Here is an 18031-nt window from a genome sequence, read left to right on the forward strand (position 1 = left end):
TGCACGTGGGGCCACATGGCTATACTTATGATGCGCGAGGCAAGGCGCTGGGTTGGTCATGCAGGAGAAGCTAACGCGTGCGCTGATCTTGGCATCGTTTATCGCGGTCATTCTCGCGTCTCTCCCTGCATGGTGGCACTTGACGACGATTGTGCGTTTGCCGCTGCCCACCGAAAATGTGCGCGTGTGGCAGGAATACGGTGCTTGCCCGATCGAAGCGACGTGGCGCGTCGTGTTGGACGTTGCGGACGCGGCGCAGGTACATGATTTGGCGGGCGTTTGTGCTTCGGTGCATGACCAGCTTACTGCTCTTAGTCACGGCTCCGAAAGCAGACCAGATGCGTTTGCCGACAATGCATGTTTGCATTGGGCTGTCGATGCTGCAAGCAACGGCGAATTGATCGCAACGGCGCGTGCGAATAACACGAGCATGAGCTCGGCGACGTATCACATTGCCGTTCTGTCTCAGGAGGAATGCAAAAATGCCTCATTTTCTGCTTGTGCTGATTCGCCATCATTAGCCAAGGACATTACCGCGCTACTGGCGCCACTGCTTGCACGTCCCGCCGAAGATGCTTACGCGCTGCGAGACGGCACTGTACCTGTGCGTGCATCGTTGCAGGACGTGCGGCGCATTGAGTATGAAAAGCACGTTCGTGTTGTGTTTAGTCTTCTCCATGAGGACGCAAGCAGTGGCGGCGGATCGTCTGGCTGGGCGCTTGCTGAGCTGCTCGAGCAAGGCATAAAAGATCCGCTACCGTCGCAGCTTGCGCCGCTTGCACCGTTTTTTCGTCTTTTGCATGCAATTAAAAACGTGCATGAGGTGCAGCTCGAGACACAAGTGCAGTGGTATGCGCCGCTCGAATTCACTCCGCAAGCCGAAGAGGTTGCGCCAAACGCGACTGAATACTTTGTGTCGATGGACAATGCGCGTGTATTTATTAATTCTGCACAGTGGAGTCTGGAGTCCTATGGTGTTGCAGAAAGTGCTCCGCATATGGCAAGCAACGGCAACCAGTTTGAGGAGCAAACACTGCACTTTGTCTTTTTCCTCCCCGGTGGCAAACATAGCCCAATGCGCCTGCGTAGCCCCGAGACGGGGGCGGTTATTGCACAGCCAGCATGGCTCGTGCCGCAATGGGGCGGTGTTGTTGTGTGGAATCGGCCGCATTCGCACGTAGGGCACGAACCTGCACAGCTGGACGCGGCGCTGCTACTCGACGAGCTAGTGGAGCCCATGCGCTTGTTCACACAACAACTCCAGCAATTGCTGGGCCTTACTTTTGCCGATGTTGAGGAAAGCGATGATGTACTTCATCTCGCCGTCCAAGGACTTGCCTGGCGCCGCACACTCGAAGTCGCGCGTGGGGCAATCGAGACGCTTGCAAGCATTGTGCACTTGGTACGCAAGATCCCTAACTTGGGTGTCGATGAGCAGGTGCGCGATCAGTTCGCACTTGCGCTTGTATCCCTCAATCAGTTGCGCGACCTGTTTAACGGCACACAGTATGTGCCCGACGTGCTGCACCGTGCTTTGCAGCTGGCGTCGAAGGCACAGACATACGCGTCGCACGCCTTTTTCCACCCATCCATGCTTGCTATGCTGTACTTTCCAGATGAGCACAAGTATGCGGTATATACCCCACTGTTTGGACCGCTGCTTGTGCCTCTGCTCGTCGCACTTGTGCGCGAATGCAGGCACCGCAGACGCACGCAGAATGCCGAGGCAAGTAGAACGTCCATAGCGATGACTAAATAATTGCGCGCGAGCAACACTTGGCATGTCGCGTCGTCGAGAAGCACAGGATCTGGCACGCGCATTGGCCGTGTCTGCCAATGATAAATGTGGATCACACGATAGCAGCTCCATGCACTTGAAACGACGCGTGAGTCCATTGAAACGCGCTTTGGAAGCAACAACGACGCCGCCACGGCGCAATGCACGAGCGCAAGGTATGCTTACGACACTGCTCACACAAGATTCCGCAGAAGGTGGTGCTACGGGGAGCAAGGGACGCAGAGCACGGGATACAGTGCGCACCGACTCACAGCGTCCATTTGCTGTGGCGGACGATGTATTCCGTGTTGGAGTGCCGCAGAAGAAGGCGCGTGGATCACCGCAAAAGATTGAGCAGGCATCGCCGCGTGGGGGAGACGTGAGCTCGTCGTTGCGAAAGAATAATTGCGCAGTACAAGACGCTGCGGATAACGAGAGTTCAGTGTATTCGGACGCTTTGCTACGACGCTCTCCGCGGACGAGGGCTGCAGCAGAAAAAGGTGCACAGCTTGCAGAGAGTCCGCATTGTGCCAAGCGCTTAGAGACGAATGCGCGTACGGATAGAGAGTGTGAACAGGCTGGGAATGTGCTTGGTGCGACTGAAGAAACGGCACCCATTATGAATACGGCGTCTGTTGACATGGCCAAACGCGCGGTGCACGATTCAGCGACGGACATTTCTACGGCTGAAGGCGATGCTCGGACAATGACGAAGAGTGACGACGCAGGAACTCCGGACTTTGCAGATGCGCAACAGCGTTGCAATGTGCAATCTTCTGCTGACGTAGCTCCTCAGGGCGCTATTACGGGCACCACAGCACCCACCAACGATGCAACGCGCCATCGCCTCTATGGAAAGCGTACGTATCCCACCAACTTACACCAGCTTTGTCATCGCTACTTATGCCGCGCGAGTGCGCAGCGCAAATTACTAGGCCACCTGGGCTTCTTCGCACGACACGTATTCCACCGCTCCATTCCAACCGACAGCCCTTGCCACCGCCCAAGGTGCGGTACACTGCTAAAAAGGAGGCCAAAAAGCCGGACAAGGGCTCTGACTCGGGAGAGGATGATACTCCGAAGCCCGAGATTGACTACGAAAATGAAGGATTTTTGTAGTCTATGAACAGTGCTATTATACATATGTTAGAAATTATCGGTGCGCTGCGCATAGGTTGCGAAATCCACGCGTTCGTGCATTTCTACAGTCTGGTCCATGGCCTCGGCGCCCCGGTTCAGGAACGGATTGTAATCCGCAGGAAGCTCACGTAAAGGTGGCATTGACTTTGTTGGACGAAATCCAGAACGTGCGGGGAGAGGCCGTACCGTGCGCTCCGGAGCTGGGATATTCTCCCAGTTGTCGTCCACCATATTCATTTCGCAAACCGCGCCTTGCCAGGCAAGCTCATTTTCTTCAAATGCACTCGCAAGCACTGCATCGCTATCATCCTCCGAGATGCCACGCTTCAATTCATTATTCCACGCGCAAGAGTCATGCTCGGCGGATTCGCCGCGTAATGCCCCAAAAGGAACAGACGCAGTGCGTCCCCAATGGCACTGTGCGCTCCGTGCATCCTGTAGCATATCCTGGACATTGGTAGTATCTGTGTTTCTCGTGCACTGCATGCCCCGCGGCGTCCCGTTTACGTATCCGCGGTGTACGTCTGCTATAAGCGTAATGCAAAGACGTACTTGAACGAATCCGCCAGCTCATACTTTGCAGGCGCGTCTGAATATCGCTGGAAATAGCATTGTATTCGCTGGACGCCCGTGTAAATCTACGCGCATCCTTATCGGTGTGAAACACATCCGCAGCACTTGTTGCGCGTTTGTTCATCGTGGCAGCGCAAGGAAGGGCCGCGCGCCTTGGCAAGAACGCGTTACTTATGCACGCGAAAAAGGCGCGCGTCTTGTTGCGCACCGCTGACTAACATGGCACGTGGAAAAGATTTACAGCGCCTTGCGTCCTATGAGGGCGACAGTGATCACGCTACACCAGTTAGATCTCGAAATCGTAAGCCAACACATCTACAGAACGCAACAAATACGCATAACATAGCATCGCGCAGTCAGCCGCTGTCTCTAGGTCCACATATCACATACCTTCCACATTCGGGAGCAAGTTCATCTTGGAAAAGCTGCTGTCAGTGACTTTTATACGTACTCCTTATGGTCGTTGTCCTCCTTGTAGCGCTCCAATCCTTCACGGTTGCGGAACACGGTGTAGAGGCCATAGTTAAAGCCCTGCGAGCGCGTGTCCCAGATAGGGGGGCCCCAATGCAACTGCGTGACTTCGTCCTTGGTCACCTGTAAATCACGAAGCGTCTCAAGGCGTGCCTTGAACTCCTCGTAGCCATTGCGGAGAACTTGGTCCTTTACTTTGACAAGCACAATATGAACGCACGGCATGCTTTGGAAGGGGAAAGCTACGCATGTTCCTACGTATCGATGAATGCCACGTGATCGATGACTAGCGCCCTTGGATTTCCTCCCACAAGTCGAGCTGGCCCCATGCACCGACAATTACGGTAAGCAGAAGCCACGGACCGACCTGCAGGTCCGTAGTGACGTCTTGTGTATCTAGCATCTGATGTGCATGTTCACTGCGCTGTTTTGTAATGGCCGTCATGCATACACGCGCTAATGCACGGAGCCCCGCAATTTCTTCGCCGGACAGGCGCCGGTCGAGTCGTGCGAGGAGAGCAAAGATCCAGCGCATATGTATGTGATGCAGACCTGTGTTTATTGTAAAGTGCGGCTGTTGCATCCATTTGCGTAGAAGCTGGAGCAGGCGAAGAATATCGTCGATTTCGAACGAGGCAACTGCGTCCACCGTTGGCTCGCGGAAGCGGTAGCCAAAGTCGGCTAAGGTGGGAGTAGTGCGAGTATAGTCCACTGGAAGCGCTGCATCAACCTCGTCGGCAGACGTGCCACACGAGGATGTATCGGATGCCGTATCCATAGCGGAGGACGATGGGCTTTCGTTTAATGACACTTCTGCCTCATCCCTTTGGCACAGGTATAGTGGGTTGAGGTTGCCCAGACTGCTTTTTTCGTCAAACTCTTCTGTCTCCCACGCTGAGCTTTCATCCGGCGCGTCGCTCGTATCAGTAACAAGGCTTCCCGATTCGGCCATAGACACGGGCTCAGACACAGGCTCAGGCCCAGACACAGGCTCAAACACAGGCTCAGACACAGGCTCAGACACAGGCTCAAATTCAGACTCCATATACTGCAGAGCCCTAAAAATTTTCTGCCTCTCTTGTGAGTCTGGTGGCATGCGTCCATGTATATACATGTACCAGCCATTTTCGTCGTGTATGGCTGGCTTACGTGTGCGGCGCTGCCCAGTATGGCGGGGGGGAGGCGCTCGCAAAGTACAATGCAATCGATTAAATCGCTCCAAAAACACAGTCCGCCATCGTGCACTCGGCACAAAACTACGGCGCTGAGTGACGGAGTCGAGCACAGGCTTGGGGTGCACAGACTGGAAAGACGCGAGGTGCATTATGCGCGGCTGTTTGCTCGCCTCGTCGCGCACCATGGCCAGATACTGTGCACCATCTGTAGGAATACCATCAAAGTCTATCGGAAGAACGCCTACCGGCAAGGTGCGCTGCCCATATTCTGGCGCTGCACGCTTCATGGAGGGTATCGCGAAAGAGGTTCGTGCGCCGCATCTTCGGCCGATGTCATTTTTTTTTGCACACTCCACGACGATGGGCAAACGGGCGAAGCCAGACCCTGTAGATGCGGAGCTTCCACTTGCGAAATACTTTGCATCTTCCGAAAAGCGTGTACGTGATCGTGCATCGCGATCTCTAGCAGCTTTTCTTTTGAAAAGCGCGCGTGAAGACGGCCTTGATATGCGTGATGCCGAGCTTGCTAAATTATGGAAAGGTGTTTTTTACTGCTTCTGGATGTCAGATAAACCGCTGGTACAGCAGGCACTTGCACAGGAGCTTGCAGAACTTGTGTTACATGTGGCAGGGATTGCGACGAACGAAGAACATGCTGAGGAGAGCGACGCGGTCGATGGTGACAAGCCGTTGCAGGTTAAAAAAGCACGCGCGCGAGCGCTTACCGCCCTGGATTTCTACGATGGATTTTGGATGACGATTGCCTCTGAGTGGCACGGTGTAGATAAATTCCGGTATGTGCACGTTCTGTTACTTACAATAGCGTAAACAAGTACTACTTGCTGATGCGGCGGTACGTGGAGGCAGGGTTCCGTCTCTTGCTCCTGCACAAGTGGGATTCTGTACTTGTCAAGAAGTTTACCAGTGTGATGCGAGGATTGCATGGGCCTTTATCGTGCGTGCGCATTTTGACTTACCGCAGCTCCAACAACGTTGGTATGCCAGACAGCATTACATACCACGTGTGCGACATTTACCTCGACGAGCTCGAGCAGGTTGTATCCAGTGCGGATGAGCCAGGGCGAGTCCCAATCTCTGGTCTACTTTTACCGCTGCTTGAGCTTGCAGCAACGAGTCGCTCGAAGCGCGTGTACGACCGTGTCATGTCCAGCGCAATAAATCCTTTCCTCGATGCGACTCGTTTGGATAATAGGAAAAAGAAACGGCGGCGTGTCGCAGAAGCCAGTCATGGGGACGACGTGTGCAGATTTGCGTCAATCTTTGCACACATGCACGCTGATGTAGACGACGGCGATGAACACGACGACGAGGAAGACGATGCTGAACTCGACGAAGATGCACGCCGCATTCTCTCCATTCGGCGGCAAACAATTAAGCATGCCTTCACTATTGCCAGCTCGCCAGACGCCTACGTTCCTAGCCGGCGTGCATTGTACGCGCTTTGGCAGTCGGAGCAACGCACGTAGTTTTATTTAGTAAACTAGATAATCTTCCTCTTACCCCATCATGGAGGTCGGGGAGGTCGGAGCTGCTGGGCTGTTTGCGCCGCGCTTCTCGACGGCGCTTATGGCCGGCGCTGTATCCGGGATGTCTGTTGATTTTTTATTTTACCCAATTGATACCCTTAAAACTCGTATGCAAAGCGCGCAGGGTTTCTGGAAAGCCGGCGGTTTTGCCGGCGTGTATCGCGGTATGGGCAGCGTTGCTGTTGGTAGTGCGCCGGGAGGTACGCAGCATGTGCGCTAACACCAGCGTCCATTTTCTTTACAACGTACGAGTCGATGAAGTCCTTCTTGTCAAAAAATTGGTACGGGGATCGACCCGCCAATTCGGCGGTCGTGCATATGCTCTCTGCATCGATCGCCGAAGTGTCCGCATGTATGGTGCGTGTGCCTACAGAAGTTGTCAAATCGCGACAGCAGACCTCTGTGTATGGCCGCATTTCTTCTGTCACGGCGTTCCGCAACGTGGTCGCGGGTGAAGGTGTTGCTGGTCTGTACCGTGGTTTTAGTGGCACGATATTGCGAGAGATTCCCTTTACGTGCATCCAATTTCCTTTGTATGAATATTTTAAGCATACAATGACGACACCTGGAAAGCGTTCGACATGGTGGCAGGCCGCTGGTGCTGGAAGCATTGCCGGGAGCATTGCCGCGGCGCTGACAACGCCGCTGGACGTGATCAAGACGCGTATTATGTTGGCCAAAGTGCGTACAGGGTATTTGCTGATTATAGATGGGTACGAGCGCAGCAGAGGTAGACACGCGTATCTGCACCACCCTGCGCGGGATTGTACACCAGGGCGGACTTGGCGCATTGTTTGCTGGCATTGTGCCGCGTACACTATGGATTGGATTGGGGGGCGCTGTGTTCCTCGGCACGTTTGACATTACTGTAAAAGCGATCCAGACCGTTCCGGCTTAATGAAGTTGCGCAAAAACATTGTTCCGCGCTTGTAGTAGCTCAACAATGTGTAATAAAAAATGTTCGTATCCCCACTGCGCAGTGAAAGAAATGCCAATGGGGAGACGCGCACCGTCGCTTCCCCTTAACGTTGCGTGTGCCGGTGCAGAAAGAACAGGCAATCCGGTGAGATTTCCGGGCACCGTCATTACATCTTGTGCATACTCGGCGTCGGTGGGCTTTCCAAGCAATGGCGCACCTTGCAGTGCCGTTGGATGCACAACCACATCGATCCCCTGTCCATTCAAGTGCATTGTACTTCGCAAATCAGGCGTGGACCATATCCCTCGCACCTGCGCCTCAAGTACCGCGCGAATGGATTTCGCACGCATATAATAGCTGTTCATTGCATCTGCGGTAAGTGCATACGTGCCGAGGAGAATGCGTTTGCGCACTTCGTCGCCAAACCCAGCGCCGCGGTTCGCTGCAATCGTCTCGCGGTAGGTGGCGAGCGCCTCGGTGCCAGCGCCGTACTGCATCCCATCAAAGCGCGCCATACTGCTGCTTGCCTCGGCTAACGCAAGCACGTAATAAGCTCCTACAGCATGCACCAAAGAAGGCGCATCAAATGGAATGAGCGTGGCGCCGAGCGCTTGTAAGGCGTCGAGTGTTTGATCGGTGGCGTCCGCAATACCCGGATTCATCTCTTCAGGGAACATCTCGCGAGGAATGCCAACACGGAGCCCGTGAAGAGGTTGCTGAGCAACCTTGCCAAACTGGGCAATCTTGATTTTGTTCGATGCCTCCAGCGCGCTGCGCAATGGCGCTGGCGTGCACGTTGCGTCGCGGCCATCGTCGTGCGATATAGCGCGTAAAGTCGTGCGAATATCAGGAATACTGCGCGCAATGATTCCTACATGATCGAGAGAGTCGCCGTAGGAAATGACTCCCCACCTGCTGACCATCCCATAGGACGGCTTAAGTCCATAGACGCCGCAGTACGATGCAGGTAGACGCACAGACCCTCCTGTGTCGGTGCCGATCGCGACACGGCACAGCCCGGCACGCACTGCCGCACCTGCACCGCCAGAGCTGCCGCCGGGAGAGCGAGGTTTAAACTTGGCAAAGTCGGGCTCTTGCATATCCTCGTATACGGCAGGATTGGCAACAGGTCCAAAGTGGGAGTGCACATTGAGGCCACCCATGCCAAACTCGTCACAGTTGGTGCGGGATGTAAGATGTGCACCAGCATTACGCAAGTGCTGAACAACCGCCGCATCAAAGGGCGACTTATAATCCAACAAGAACTTGCTGGAGCACGTCGCCGGTACATTTTGCATACAAATATTCTCTTTGATGCTCACGGACCATTGTGCGAGCAAGCCCTCTGATTTCTCAGAGCGCGGAAACACGGCCGTCAAGGCGTTAAATGGATCATGCGGGCCGCGCGCGAAAGTCGACGCACTGCGCAGCGCCGTGCACGAACGCATCGTGAGAGGATGGTCAGGGGCCCCGGTGCCGTCACGTGCTAATTAGCGCATCGCGGCGCAACGCCACTGTGCGACTGCCATGGCGACGGTGCCCGAGGCCATGCCGCCTTTGCAAAGTGTGTCATTGGAATCGCCAGAGTATGCAGTACTTGTGCAGACGTTGAATCCGGGAATGCACACAAAGTGTTTTCGTATGGGCGGTTTGGCTACCGGAGACATGCTTTTGGACGATGTCGCCGTTGCGATGGAATTAGGGTCTGTCGACAAGTCGCTCCTTCGCCTCACAACGCGCGGCGGCCGCACTATGCACGAACATGATCGAATTGTTGATTTTGCGGAGCTTGGCCATTTTGTGGAGCTTGAGGTGCGTGTGCGTCTCCTTGGCGGCAAAGGAGGCTTTGGGAATATGCTGCGTGCCCAAGGCGGCCGCATGAGTGCGCGGAGAAAAGACGGGAATACAGACGCATGCCGGGATTTGCAAGGGCGACGGATCCGCACTGTGAATGAGGCGCAGGCGCTTGCAGAGTACATTGCCAACGAGCCTGAACGCCAGGCAGCGCTTGACACGAAACAGAAAGCCAAGTATGCAAAACTGGAGCGCATGCTCGGGCGCGCGCCAAAAACAAAAGTGGACTTTGAAGAAGCTGCGACGAAACTTGATGATGCCGGTGAAGGGCTTGGCGGCGCGCCTGAAGCGGGCCCTGCGCGTGCACCCAAGCGTAAAGAACGGCTTGACGACCATGACTACGTGGAACAAAGCCGTGAACTTGTAGAGAATGCGCGCAGTGCCGTTGCGAGTGCGATGAAAAAACGCAAAGGCAAGAAGCGAGTGGGCCCAGGCGACGGGGCCGTGCGTGCGAGCTCTGGGTAGGTTTGTATTCTGTAGTATGCATCAACTATATATCATGATTGTGTTTTCCTGGCAAAGGCGCTGGTCGCTCGGATGCTGCATGCAGACGCGGTAGGTGCAGACGTTGTTGGTGCCATGTCTGAGATGCCGCACTCCCTTTTTCCTCCTCCGAGTCGCTTTCAACAGTGATGTGCTGACCGACTTGCTGGATACGCGTCGAGCGACGCATCCCGTCGAGCGTCTGTTGAACGTAAAGTGTGCGTGTGTACGCGTTTTTGTCCATGGAATGCTGCCGCGCACGCTTCGGAGATGCACCCACCCAGCTACCGGATGCCCGTCGTGTGTTTTGTGCAGGCCCACAAGCGTCGCTGGGATACATTGCGACACCAAACTTGTGGCTTTCGTTCTGGACTTGGCGCGCATGCGCAAGCTCAATACCTGCTTCTTTGCCGCCCATATCGTCTTGAATTAGCATGCATGCAAGCTCAGGAACAAGGACGTGATCCACAAATTCACAAGCACCCAACGGCTGTATTTTCTGCAGCATACTGGGATTGCGCAAGTCGAGCGACGGGAGCAGCGGGTCCTGTACGTACGCTGTGTGCACAATATCCGTAAACAGTTCGCGTCCTTGCTCGCCATAGCTGATGTAAGTATTGACTGCAACGTACTAGCCCGTTTGTCGCTCGTGAAAACTATCGAGCTCGTGGGCACTCGCAAGTACTTTTTTCCCTTTCTCAGCGTGCTGTCGAGCTGCAGATTGAAAGTAGATGCTTTGCTCTGGGCAAATAATACAGTCTTCCAAAATGCGCATGTACCGCTTTTTTGGGTGTGTGATTCGCCGCCGCAATGCCTTGAAGTCAACGTGACACGGCCAGCCGCGCTGTTGTCCCGCAGGAAGCACGGAGCGCTCGTCGCGGTGCTGCTGGCACACTGCAATCGTATCAGTTGGACGCAATACATGCCCGTAGCATGATCGCTGCTCCCAGTAGTGCAACATGCGCTTTAATTTGCGCGATGGATTGTCCACAGGCTCTTGGCAGTATGGGCATTGCGTGATTTCGGCACTCAGCGGCAGTGCCGGCTCCAAAGCGGCGCTTGGTGCATCATCAGCCCCAAATTCTTCGCGCCATTTTTCAAACGACTCCTCCGTCGCCGAAGTTTTGCGCTTCGGCGGGATGATTAGGCGCGGTCGGTCGGCCGCGCAGCCGATGCTCATGGCATGGGTTCAATCATCACCTCCACACGGCTTCACGCAGCACAACTTACACACCTCCATCGTTGGTGGTTAACGTCCAAGCGCACGCCTGCGCTTTTCTTCATCATGTTCCGCTTTGCAAGTAGCCGCGTTGTGCGCGCAGCCGTGCAGCCACGAGGTATTTTGCGTAATATAAATATGCACCGTGTTTCGGCAGCAAAAGTGCACTGGCGATTTATGGCGACAGAGCGTGATGCAAATGTGAGCATGGGCGATCCCGCGGAGGACGAAGCGCAGCGGTTCCTCAACATGGGCACCAAGGCACTGGAAGTGGGTGACTTGGAGAAGGCAATGGGAGAATATCGTAACAGTATCCGCGCACATGAGAATGCGTCTGCGTACTACAATCTAGGCGTGTGTCAGTACCAGGAGCGCGACCTAGAAGGTGCGATTGCGTCATGGAATGATGCGCTGCGCCTTGCCCCTGAGAGTCCTGATGTGCACACAAATTTGGCTTCTGCGTACATTATGTCCATGCCCAGTCGGGCGGACCTTGCCGTGGAGCATTTGCGCACCGCTGCAGCACAGAGCCCCGGCGACCCCGAGATCCACTTTAACCTCGGCGCCGTGCTCGAAGCATGCGAAATGCTAGAAGAAGCACTGGTCGAGTACCAACGCGCCGTAGAGGGTGGTATTGATCGTGCCAAGGAAAATGTGCGCAACTGCATGGCGAAACTGATGACTGCAAAACTGGCGGTTGAAAAGCATGAGAAGGAGGGCGGCAAAAACGATGCATAATACTATAGATTACACTTCTAGCGTATATGTGTTTTTCTCAAACTTGGGTCAGCTCGTGCCAAAGCGTACCTCTGTCTCGAGCATTTCCAGGAGGGTATCAAGCATTTTGGTATTCACCAGGACATGCGTCTCGTCAAGATCCATTACAATACACGGAGTATGTTCGTCAATTGCAAGTATCATCTGCTTCACTGCTACATCGCTGCGGTCAGTATAGCGTACTACGCACCAGTGCACTAGCGCTCCGGCGTACGCTCGCATGGAGTCAAGAGCGCACGCGTCGAACTTTAGTCAGCCCATCTCGATGCGGGCACATCCACAAGGGCTGGTGCATGTCTGACGCATGGGATCTCGGCGCGGTGCTGCGCACGCAAAGTGCAGCGCAGCCGCAGCGGTATGCACTTATCATGCTGAACACCCCGGTGGCGCAGCACTTAAAATCGTTGTTTTGCATTTTGTGGCGGCGTGCAAGTGTGCGAATTTGCGCTGACGGCGGCGCGAATCGGTTGCTGGCACTGGTTGGCGAGGACGATGCGGCGTGGCAGACATTGCCGCTTCCGGAGCAAATATGCGGAGATCTGGATTCGTTGGATGCGAGCACGCGCGAGTTCTTTTCAGCACGAGTACGTCTGCAAGTGAGTTAACATCAGGGCGTGCCTATCGTGCATATACCGTCGCAGTACGCAACAGATCTGCAAAAAGGGATCCAGGTAATAGAAGATATTGAGGGCGATGCAGATGCGTTCGAGCTTGTGATATTTGGCGGTCTATCAGGCCGCTTGGATCAATCGATGCATACATTACATGTGCTTTGGCAATTAGCGCCAGGTGTACCAGTGATGCCAATGGTCACAGAGCCTTGCGCGCAGGATGCAACAATGCCGCGAGGTAATGCACTGCGCAAACGCGCGCATGCACTCGTCATTTCTAGCGAAAGTATTACTTGCCTACTTTGCGCGGTACGTTGTCAACCACACTTACGCCAGGGATCACACTCTCTTTCACATGACCGTGCAATTTTTAGCGAGACATGCGGTGTCCTGCCACTTGGTGTCAATGCTGCGCACATCACGACGGCGGGTCTCAAGTGGAATTTGAACGGAGAGTTGTCATCATTGGGTGGTTTATTATCGACGTCGAATCACCTTGGCGACGACCCGAGCGGCACGGTTCGTATTGTTACAGACGCTCCTGTGTATTGGACAGTAACATTACGTGACGACTTGTAGGTGTAGGGTGTAGAATGGACAAGATATTTAATAGAGGACATTGCGCAACGCATCCGTATGCACCAACTCGCCAATCCCTCCAAGCAATGTGCACTGCTCGACCTCTAGCACTGGTTCGGTAGGTGTACTCTTACGCCACGGTGTGCTCTGTACCGGTACCTGCGCAAACACAACTCGGCAGCTACGAATGGCAAATATCGCGCCGCGCGCCTGTGTAAAGCGAACGCCTGGCATTTCAGCCTGAAATGCATCCACACATGCGCTTGTAAAACGTGCAGGTATGTAATGCTCTGCATCGCACACTTGCGCCCATACATCGATCGCAGTATGCGGCGCGTCTTCGGGTCGGTATGTAAGGAACTGAGTAAGTAGCGTCGCAACACACATGTATGACCTGTACTCTGCTCCCAGAGTTATAGTATGGTACTTGCTCCATCTTAGCGCAGCCTGGCATGTCGGCGAGCGCACGCGCCTGCAGCCACGCACGCAAGCTTCGGCTCATGCATGCGGAGTATGCGTGTGGAGGTGAAAATCCCCGCCCTTCATTTGCACCATGACCGACAACCGGAGCAAGTTTGTAAAGTACATTGAATCGCACCAGCAAGACCTGATCAATATTTTGGCCGAGGCAATTGCTATTCCTAGTGTTTCTGGTGACGCGTCCTACCGCCCCGAGGTGCTGCGCATGGGCAAGTGGCTCCACGAAAAACTTGGCGCACTTGGCGCACAGACGGAGCTGTTTGAGCTTGGCCGCCAGAACTTGGACGGACATGATATCGAACTCCCCCCCGTGATTGTGGCCAAGTATGGAAACGATCCGGCAAAGAAAACTATTCTTGTGTACGGTCACTACGATGTGCAGCCCGCACTCAAATCCGACGGCTGGGACACGGAGCCATTCTCGCTGCATGTGAGCGAGGCTACCGGAAAGCTTGTGGGCCGCGGCGCCACCGACGACAAAGGCCCTGTTCTTGGCTGGTTAAACGTGATTGAGGCACACAGAGCACTTGGCCTAGATTTACCAGTCAATCTCCAGCTTTGTCTAGAGGGTATGGAAGAGAGTGGTTCTGTCGGGTTGGATGAATTTGTTGAGCGCAATGCCAAGACGTTGTTCAAAGACGTGGATGCCGTGTGTATTTCAGACAACTACTGGCTTGGCACAACGAAGCCGTGCATTACGCACGGACTCCGCGGTGTTGCCTACTTTAAGCTTACCGTGCACGGCCCGGCTGCAGACCTGCACTCAGGCGTGTTTGGTGGCATGATCCACGAGCCCATGACTGATCTGGTCCACGTAATGGCTTCCCTTGTCACGCCCGATGCTAAAATTGCCATCCCTGGTATCTACGACCAGGTTGCGCCGCTCACACCCGAGGAGCGCAAGCGTTTCGAAGTCATGGAATTCTCTATTTCTGATGTGGACAACTCGACTGGAAGCAAGTCTACGGTGAGTGAGGATAAGGTGGAGGTGCTTATGAGCCGCATGCGCTACCCCAGCTTGAGCCTGCACGGCATCGAAGGCGCATTTGCCGAACCCGGTTCCAAGACCGTCATTCCAGCCAAAGTTACGGGCAAGTTTAGTATCCGACTTGTGCCCGACATGGAGCCCGAAACTTGTGTGGATTGTGTGCGTAAGCACGTCGAGTCCGAATTTGCCAAATTACACTCGAAGAACACGATTAAGCTCGAGCCCGATCATCCGGGCAAACCATGGACCGTGGATCCAAACCACTGGAACTACGAGGCGGCAACCCGTGCAACCGAGTTGATTTACGGCGTGAAACCAGACCTCACTCGCGAGGGTGGCTCGATTCCCATTACGCTCACGTTTGCCGATGCGCTCGGAAAAAATGTGCTGCTTTTGCCCATGGGCCGCGCAGATGACGGCGCACACTCTACTAACGAAAAGCTTGACCTGAGCAATTATGTTAAAGGCACAGAGCTTTTGGGCACATACCTGTACGAAGTTGCGTAACGTGACGTGCATGCCCTGTCCTACTCGATTAGATTCCCATCCTACTCTCATCGTTCATGCAAGCTAGTTTGCCCCACGCATGTGTTGATAGCTATATAAGGGTGACCCATATTGTTGTGCATCTATGGAGTCACTTGCCGCGTTACGCCGCGTTCAGTCAAGTAACGCGATCCCCAAAGTGAAGGTGCCGTTGCGGCCCACAGAGATACTGCGCCAACCAGCAATGCACAAACGCTCTGCTTCGGAGCAGAGTGCTGCACCTTACATGCCACAGCGCACTGTGGCAGTACTTTTGCGCCCGCGCTCAAAAGATGCAGACCCACCAAATGCGACCAACACATTTGCATTCCTACCGATGCACTCGGAAGCCAATGAGCACACCTCAATGGAGATGGTCCCTGTGATGGTCTTGGGTTCAGCTGGCGTGCTCGAGGGGTACATCCAGCTGCCCACTTCGTTTATTGCTCCGGAACCGCCGACGCACGAAGAAACACCGGAGATCGTTCCGAGCACGAGCACGACACCATCGTACTTACAGCATCGTGCACTACCCCCCGTGCCTGATTCTACCTATCATTCACGTAGCGAGTCGCCCACTATCAGCCCCACATGCGATCTTGTCGAAATGCGCCCTGGGAGCACAACGACAGCCCTGCATGGCGAATTGGGCGCCCCACCCGAGACTCCACGCTCGAATCCGGTGCTCCCAGAGCATCACACGCCAAAAAAGCCTAGCCGTGCAGAGGCAGACGAAATTCAGTTCTGCCACACAATGCGGGCATGGCAGAGTGCCTTTCACACGTTTGATGCTTTGGAGAAAGATGTGCAAGAGTGCATTGACGCGGTTCCCGCCATGCTTCGGCCTCATACACCCAGTCCATGTGCAATTCAAGGCGTGCCCATCACAGACAGCTGCAATCTAAGCAAGTCACCTGCGCCGCGTCGCAAAGGATCGCGCATGGGACTGCTCGGCAAAGACAGTGCGCCGAGGCCAGCCATGCCGCTGCGCCTGTCTAGGGAGCCTGAACAGGCAGTGCAGCGCGGCATTGCCGATGTCCCGGAAGACATTTGCCTAGAATCAAGTCCTGAGACAATGCCCCAGGCAAACACACCAGTGATTCAGGGCCCGCCGCAAAATCTGTGGAGTGCACACACAGACCAAGCGCAGCGCCGTGGATTGCGGCATCTAGGCAAAAAAATCGCCACGTTCCTTACTTCACCAATACATTCGGAAGAGGTGCATCCTTCGGAGCACGTACGTATGGGGCGCCGCAATGTGCCTGCCGCGCTGCCGCACCACAGTGTATTTGCAAATGCACAGGAGGAGTGAGCGTTTGTGGAGGTGTTGGGTGTGGAGGAGTGAATAGACTGGGACACATTACGACGCTTGGGGTGCGTGGAGTTGGGCCCGGCCTGCCCTTATGCTGTCGTCTATTTTAAACCTCGAGGCGCTTGCGGCGTATGATCTTACACATGTGCAATACTCTATAGCTGATCCATGGGGCCCGACATGGGCACTGATTACGCTTATGCCAGTCTTTATGCTTGCCGTGTACTTTGGCGTCCTTCTGCAGCGGCGCGAGCTTACGTATGCCAACGCGCTCGTTGGGCAATTTGCGTGTGAGTTCGTAAACAGCAAGCTCAAGAGGAGCATTCGGCAGGCGCGCCCGACGCCGTTTCTGGGCCAAGGATATGGAATGCCTTCGTCGCATGCACAGTTTTGCGGCTTTTTTTTTGCTTTCTGGGTCCTTCATTACCTGCATCACCCGCCCTTGCCTCTACCGGGACGTTCGCGTCCAATGTGGTGCCGCTACATGGATTTTGCAGCAATGTTGAGCATAATAGTGATTATCACGGGCTTGACGTGCTACTCCCGCGTCTACCTCATGTACCATACGCTCGAGCAAGTGTATGTGGGGTGCTCTATTGGCATTGCTATGGGTGCCATGTACTATATGTTAACGGAACGCATGCCACGCCGTGCAAAGCATGACTCACTTTTAATGCATTTCCGCAAGTTTTTGTATACAAATTATTTTGCGCGCATGCTTTGTTTGCGCGATAGCTGGACGGTCTATCCCGATGGTCCTATTGAGATTGAGTATTCGCAATGGCTCACAAATTTCCAGGCATGGACAAAGCCCCCGGCGTGCACTGCACTGCAAGGATCGGCGAATGCGCACCTGAGTCTTATGCTTGATGCGCTCGCGCAGGCAGATCTGTGCATTGCCGTACCCACCGCATTTTCTGTTGGATGCGTGATTGCCGCTGATGCTGCACAGATGCGTAATCCATCCATGGATCTCGACGTAATTGAAGCACTAGCGCCATATTCTTTGTTTACTGGATACTCGCGCGAGCTGCCAGGTAATACACACGCAGAGGAATGTGCACTTGAAAAACTTGCGCGCTACGCTGCGAGCACACCCGACGCACAGAGCAAACTCGCGCGCGAGAAAAGCTCTAAGCGCACGCCGTTGTCACTCTTTATGTACACCACCATGGAACCGTGCTCGGAGCGTTTGAGTGGAAATGCTCCCTGCGTCGATCGGATTGTGCGCTTTAACGAGGCACGTCATGTCACATCTGCTGCTTGGCTTGCCAAAGGCACTGGTTTGGAGAATTCTTCGTGTGGTGCATTGAAGCCATCTATGTGCGATGGCAGTTTGCGCCCCATCACCGTTGTTCTCGTTGTCCAGGGTGTAAGGGAGCCGCAAGATTTTGTCCAGTGCCAGGGTCAGCGTGTTTTGCGCGGCAATGGCGTCGATGTAATTTCTGCAACACCGCGTGCATTGCCGGCTACGCTCGGACTCAAATTGCCGCCGCTCACATCGATCAGCATGCGTGTGAGCGAAGGGATCAATTGGCTTGAGGATGCATGTCTGCGCATGGCCAAGAAAGGCCACAAAACATAGGAGCGCTGTACTGTGC

At 54.6% G+C, this 18031-nt stretch overlaps 11 protein-coding genes across 11 annotated transcripts; 7 read left to right on the forward strand and 4 right to left on the reverse strand.

The window, feature by feature from the left end:
• Positions 1–58: 58 nt before the first annotated feature.
• GPI17 (GPI transamidase component) lies at positions 59–2896 on the forward strand (the record flags this gene model as incomplete). Its single annotated transcript, XM_056204937.1, has 3 exons — positions 59–1737; positions 1862–2637; positions 2700–2896. 3 exons carry the CDS (start codon positions 59–61, stop codon positions 2894–2896), a joined length of 2652 nt encoding a protein of 883 aa, XP_056060912.1.
• Positions 2897–2923: 27 nt separating this feature from the next.
• Positions 2924–4186, reverse strand: MVES1_000076 (uncharacterized protein; the record flags this gene model as incomplete). The annotated part of the gene is made up of 5 exons (XM_056204938.1): positions 2924–3381; positions 3470–3516; positions 3732–3744; positions 3881–3915; positions 3942–4186. 5 exons carry the CDS (start codon positions 4184–4186, stop codon positions 2924–2926), a joined length of 798 nt encoding a protein of 265 aa, XP_056060913.1.
• Positions 4187–4247: 61 nt separating this feature from the next.
• Positions 4248–5423, reverse strand: MVES1_000077 (uncharacterized protein; the record flags this gene model as incomplete). The annotated part of the gene is made up of 1 exon (XM_056204939.1): positions 4248–5423. One exon carries the CDS (start codon positions 5421–5423, stop codon positions 4248–4250), a length of 1176 nt encoding a protein of 391 aa, XP_056060914.1.
• A 73-nt stretch (positions 5424–5496) lies between these two features.
• On the forward strand, positions 5497–6623 carry MVES1_000078 (uncharacterized protein; the record flags this gene model as incomplete). The annotated part of the gene is made up of 3 exons (XM_056204940.1): positions 5497–5930; positions 5960–6091; positions 6119–6623. The coding sequence occupies 3 exons, from the start codon at positions 5497–5499 to the stop codon at positions 6621–6623; spliced, it is 1071 nt and encodes a 356-aa protein (XP_056060915.1).
• Positions 6624–7577: 954 nt separating this feature from the next.
• Positions 7578–9050, reverse strand: MVES1_000079 (uncharacterized protein; the record flags this gene model as incomplete). Its single annotated transcript, XM_056204941.1, has 1 exon — positions 7578–9050. One exon carries the CDS (start codon positions 9048–9050, stop codon positions 7578–7580), a length of 1473 nt encoding a protein of 490 aa, XP_056060916.1.
• Positions 9051–9129: 79 nt separating this feature from the next.
• MVES1_000080 (uncharacterized protein) lies at positions 9130–9921 on the forward strand (the record flags this gene model as incomplete). Its single annotated transcript, XM_056204942.1, has 1 exon — positions 9130–9921. One exon carries the CDS (start codon positions 9130–9132, stop codon positions 9919–9921), a length of 792 nt encoding a protein of 263 aa, XP_056060917.1.
• Positions 9922–9946: 25 nt separating this feature from the next.
• MVES1_000081 (uncharacterized protein) lies at positions 9947–11119 on the reverse strand (the record flags this gene model as incomplete). The annotated part of the gene is made up of 2 exons (XM_056204943.1): positions 9947–10530; positions 10597–11119. The coding sequence occupies 2 exons, from the start codon at positions 11117–11119 to the stop codon at positions 9947–9949; spliced, it is 1107 nt and encodes a 368-aa protein (XP_056060918.1).
• Positions 11120–11296: 177 nt separating this feature from the next.
• MVES1_000082 (uncharacterized protein) lies at positions 11297–11896 on the forward strand (the record flags this gene model as incomplete). The annotated part of the gene is given in 2 exon segments (XM_056204944.1): positions 11297–11303; positions 11316–11896. 2 exon segments carry the CDS (start codon positions 11297–11299, stop codon positions 11894–11896), a joined length of 588 nt encoding a protein of 195 aa, XP_056060919.1.
• Positions 11897–13678: 1782 nt separating this feature from the next.
• MVES1_000083 (uncharacterized protein) lies at positions 13679–15100 on the forward strand (the record flags this gene model as incomplete). Its single annotated transcript, XM_056204945.1, has 1 exon — positions 13679–15100. The coding sequence occupies one exon, from the start codon at positions 13679–13681 to the stop codon at positions 15098–15100; it is 1422 nt and encodes a 473-aa protein (XP_056060920.1).
• Positions 15101–15224: 124 nt separating this feature from the next.
• On the forward strand, positions 15225–16430 carry MVES1_000084 (uncharacterized protein; the record flags this gene model as incomplete). The annotated part of the gene is made up of 2 exons (XM_056204946.1): positions 15225–15229; positions 15263–16430. The coding sequence occupies 2 exons, from the start codon at positions 15225–15227 to the stop codon at positions 16428–16430; spliced, it is 1173 nt and encodes a 390-aa protein (XP_056060921.1).
• A 91-nt stretch (positions 16431–16521) lies between these two features.
• On the forward strand, positions 16522–18015 carry MVES1_000085 (uncharacterized protein; the record flags this gene model as incomplete). Its single annotated transcript, XM_056204947.1, has 1 exon — positions 16522–18015. The coding sequence occupies one exon, from the start codon at positions 16522–16524 to the stop codon at positions 18013–18015; it is 1494 nt and encodes a 497-aa protein (XP_056060922.1).
• Positions 18016–18031: the final 16 nt, after the last annotated feature.

This window comes from Malassezia vespertilionis, chromosome 1 (assembly GCF_029542925.1).
Source record: "Malassezia vespertilionis chromosome 1, complete sequence".
Classification (NCBI taxonomy): Eukaryota; Fungi; Basidiomycota; class Malasseziomycetes; order Malasseziales; family Malasseziaceae; genus Malassezia; species Malassezia vespertilionis.